General features: G+C 56.4%; 1 protein-coding gene across 4 annotated transcripts in view; it reads left to right on the top strand.

The window, feature by feature from the left end:
* The window catches only part of Rara (retinoic acid receptor alpha), a 47,668-nt gene extending 45,165 nt beyond the window's left edge, over positions 1–2,503 (top strand). For all 4 annotated transcript variants that reach the window (XM_026789894.1, XM_005368257.2, XM_026789895.1 and 1 more), the window contains 2 exons: positions 424–582; positions 1,080–2,503. In XM_026789894.1, the coding sequence (XP_026645695.1) occupies positions 424–582; positions 1,080–1,297 (377 nt within the window). In that variant the 3' untranslated portion in view covers positions 1,298–2,503. The remainder of the gene's footprint in view (positions 1–423; positions 583–1,079) is intronic.
* Positions 2,504–3,791: the final 1,288 nt, after the last annotated feature.

The following is a 3,791-nucleotide window of genomic DNA, read 5'->3' as shown; positions in this document are numbered from 1 at the left end:
GAGACCCAGCTAATATTGGTTGTTATTTTACTGTTCTTCCGTGCTACACTGATATAGACTATATCAGTCATAGTAATGATGGCTGGCAGAGGAGAAGCTGCAGGGAAGTCCTTGCTTTGTATGGGGAGAGCTCCCCGTGTTAGGGGTTGGGCTTCCCATCTCCACCAACACAGCTACTGTGGAGAGCTTCGAACAGCCCACACCCCACTTCCTTTTAGAGTTTAAAAGCCCTGTGCTGTCTGCCAGCCCAGAGATCCTCTCAGGCCTACCTTGCGGCCAGCCTTCTGCCCTCTGTGGCTTGGGCAGACCCGCCCCCAAGTGGCCATATCTGGGAATGCAGCTGTATGCCTGCTTGGTGGAGTAGGTTTGGGTGTGGGGTTAGGGGATGAGTGTGCGCCTGCTCAGGGGCGGTTTTATGCTCAGACCGGCAGGACCTGGAGCAGCCAGACAAGGTGGACATGCTGCAGGAGCCGCTGCTGGAGGCACTGAAGGTCTACGTCCGGAAACGGAGGCCCAGCCGTCCCCACATGTTCCCCAAGATGCTGATGAAGATCACAGATCTTCGGAGCATCAGCGCCAAGGGTGAGTCCTTCGCGTGGAAGAAGGCTCAGGACTGAGTCAGGCTGTGTGTCTTCCTCATTGAAGCTAGTCTGTCCCCGTCTGTGTCTAGGCTATGGCTCTTGCTGTCAATTTTCCATGGTAGTCCAAGGCTCATGGTAGTACATGGCCTCTGTAACAGGTCATGTGGGTATAGACTGGCGGGCAGGTCTCTTGCCAGCTCCGAACCTCAGCTTCCTGTGAGGAAGGGGACAGTGATGGTGTTTGTCAGTGCCTGCTGGGCAATCCATGACTTGAGGCCTAGGGGCCAACCCAGGGCCAAACCCAGACAGGCAGAAGCCTCACGTTCAAAATGCTTTATCCAATCGCCACACTGCGGGCTCGAGAGAGCTGGCTTTTGTATCAAGTCACTGAGCCCTGGGTGCGGTGCATGGTAGATGCCCATATGGGTGCCATTGGTCTCCTCACCCTGTGATGCCCCCTTCTGGGCAAGTCTCTGACCTCCTCCTTCGTCCCCACAGGAGCGGAGCGAGTGATCACCCTGAAGATGGAGATTCCCGGCTCCATGCCTCCTCTTATCCAGGAAATGCTGGAGAACTCTGAGGGCTTGGACACTCTAAGCGGACAGTCGGGGGGCGGAACCCGAGACGGGGGTGGCCTGGCCCCCCCTCCGGGTAGCTGTAGCCCCAGCCTCAGCCCCAGCTCCCACAGAAGCAGCCCTGCCACCCAGTCCCCATGACCTCCACATGGACGATCCTCAACCCTGCCCTGGCTTTCTCTGCCTTCCTACTGGCCACATGACCCATCAGCCCTGCCCCGCCTCTTCCTCCCAGACAGAACTGGGAACCTTCTGCGGGGACAGGAGGGTGGAGGCAGTGACTCTGTGGACAGAGGCCTGGACCCAAGATGGACTGCCCTCTTCCGGCAGCCTGGGCTGGCATCAGGGGCCAGGCATTGAGCCATGTGAGGACCTGGGCCTGAGCCCCAACGCACCTTGCCACGTCTTCATCACCAGCAAACGCCGGGACCTGGCTTCCTGTCCTCCGAACTCAAGCCATCGCTCCCCCGTTGGGGAACTTCCCCCTGCTTCAGATGGTGACAGAGGGGGGTGTCCAGGGTGGGGGAGATCCCCTGTACATATCCTGCGTACCAACCCCCCAGATATTAATTCTCGCTGGTTTCGTTTTTATTTTAATTTTTTTTGTTTTGATTTTTTTAATAAGAATTTTCATTTTAAGCACATTTATACTGAAGGAATTTGTGCTGTGTATTGGGGGAGCTGGATCTAGAGCTGAAGGGGTGGGTCCTTGGGATGGGCAGGGCTCTGAAGGGCTCCCCTCTCCTGGATGCGCCCCACCCCGCAGCCTGTCGTCCTCCCGTTCTCTCTAATACTGTGAAATACTAACTTTCCAAGGCCGCCTTCTCCTGACCTGTGCGGGAAGCAGATTCCCTTCTCCCTCTGCCCAGCACTGGGTGTGGGCGTCCTGGGCAGCTACCCCTGGGAGGAAGGGATCCTGGCTTTTGGCTTCTGCCTTTGACAACCAAGAAGTATGGGGAGGGTAAAGCTAGGGCCCCTCGGATGAGTAAGATGCTACTCCTCACTGCCCATCAGAGCTCACTTCATCCAAGCCTCAGCCCCACTGTGAAGGGGCTGGCTAAGGGGTCCAAGTTACCCCTGCCCCCAGCCTCATAGCCACCAGCACCCCATGGGGCCCTCCAACACACACACACACATACTTGGCCTGAGTTCCTTCATTTCCCTGGCCTCCCCCCAATCCCTCTGTGCCCCCTCCTTGCCCCGCAGGACGGGACTCCAGGGGGTCCCCTTCCTCCCCCTACACCCCTGGGCTGGGGGAGCAGGCTTATCCTGCCCTCCTGTCTGGGTGGGGTCTCACCCCAGAGCCCACTGGTATACCTGTTACTGCTGGGTTTCCACTGAATTCTACTGGAGAAAGAATAAAGTTCTATTTATTCTACAATGCCTCTGCTTCTCTGCCTCCACCCCCTCCTCTCCATGTCCAGCCTGGGGCCTCGAGATGGGGGCTTTTCGCAGGCTCTGGGCCCCAGGGACTAAGCACAAGCGCTAACTGCCAAGGGCTTAGCCAGTGTCAAAGTTGCCCTGTGGCAGGGTTCAGGTCTCATAGGTCCAGTCTGGCAGTGCCCTCAAATGGGCTGGGAAGAATCTCTCATCCACAGCGGGGGACTCACCCTGGGAAGGAGGAGCAGGAGGACAAATAGCTCTTGCACAGTCTGAGAAAGGAAGCCAGCCCTTGACCTCAGAGCCCCTGGACACTGAAGTTACCCAGCGAAAGACAAGTGGCTACAAATGGATGTTCCCGCAGTTGCTGGAACTGGGCTCCCAAAGCCCCAACAACAGGAGAGTGGGGAGCCGGTGGGAGCCGGTGGGAGCCGGAGGGAGCCGGAAGGGAGTGTCCTGTCCCCTTTGAGGCCCGTTGGGCAGCAGCAGAGCTTGGAGCATGAGCTTTCCGTGTCTTACTGTGGTAGTCTTTGCTGAGAGGCTGGTCGGTGTCCTTGCCTAGGGCCAGACAGTGGCAGGTTGGGGAGCGGGGTCAACACTCGGGGCTCCTGCTCAACCCAGGGTTCTCTATTGGGTTCCAGAGACTCCAGAAGCTTCACACACCCCAAGGTGATGGTGCTTGCAGGTGGGCTCCCATTTCCAACACACACCAGCCTCACACTCACACCCCCCCTTCTCTCTCTTACACACACACACACACACAAACACACACCTGCCTCACACTCATACCCCTACCTTAGCAAGGGAGAACCAAAGGGTTCTTTCCCTGGAGGCCCTAGCCATTTCTAGGTTAGCCACTAGGTGGCAGCAGCTGCTCACTTCAGTGTCTCAGAGGGGCCTTGGACACTATCTCTTCCTAGTAATTTTCTTTTTTTTTAATTTATTTATTTATTAAAGATTTCTGCCTCCTCCCCACCACCGCCTCCCATTTCCCTTCCCCTCCCCCGATCAAGTCCTCCTCCCTCATCAGCTCGAAGAGCAATCAGGGTTCCCTGACCTGTGGGAAGCCCAAGGACCGCCCACCTCTATCCAGGTCTAGTAAGGTGAGCATCCAAACTGCCTAGGCTCCCCTTCCTAGTAATTTTCTAACTTGGTTACTTAGCTGAAGTAAATGTAACATATGTGTACATAGGTTTCCAAGAACCAATAGGCACTTGGGAAGCAATAGGAGAATTACCTACAACAAGTTCAAGGC

The sequence above is a fragment of the Microtus ochrogaster genome, unplaced genomic scaffold, assembly GCF_000317375.1.
Source record: "Microtus ochrogaster isolate Prairie Vole_2 unplaced genomic scaffold, MicOch1.0 UNK31, whole genome shotgun sequence".
Lineage (NCBI taxonomy): Eukaryota > Metazoa > Chordata > Mammalia > Rodentia > Cricetidae > Microtus > Microtus ochrogaster.
Note: the sequence above shows the minus strand (reverse complement) of the source record. Positions and strands in the feature narration are given on the sequence as shown.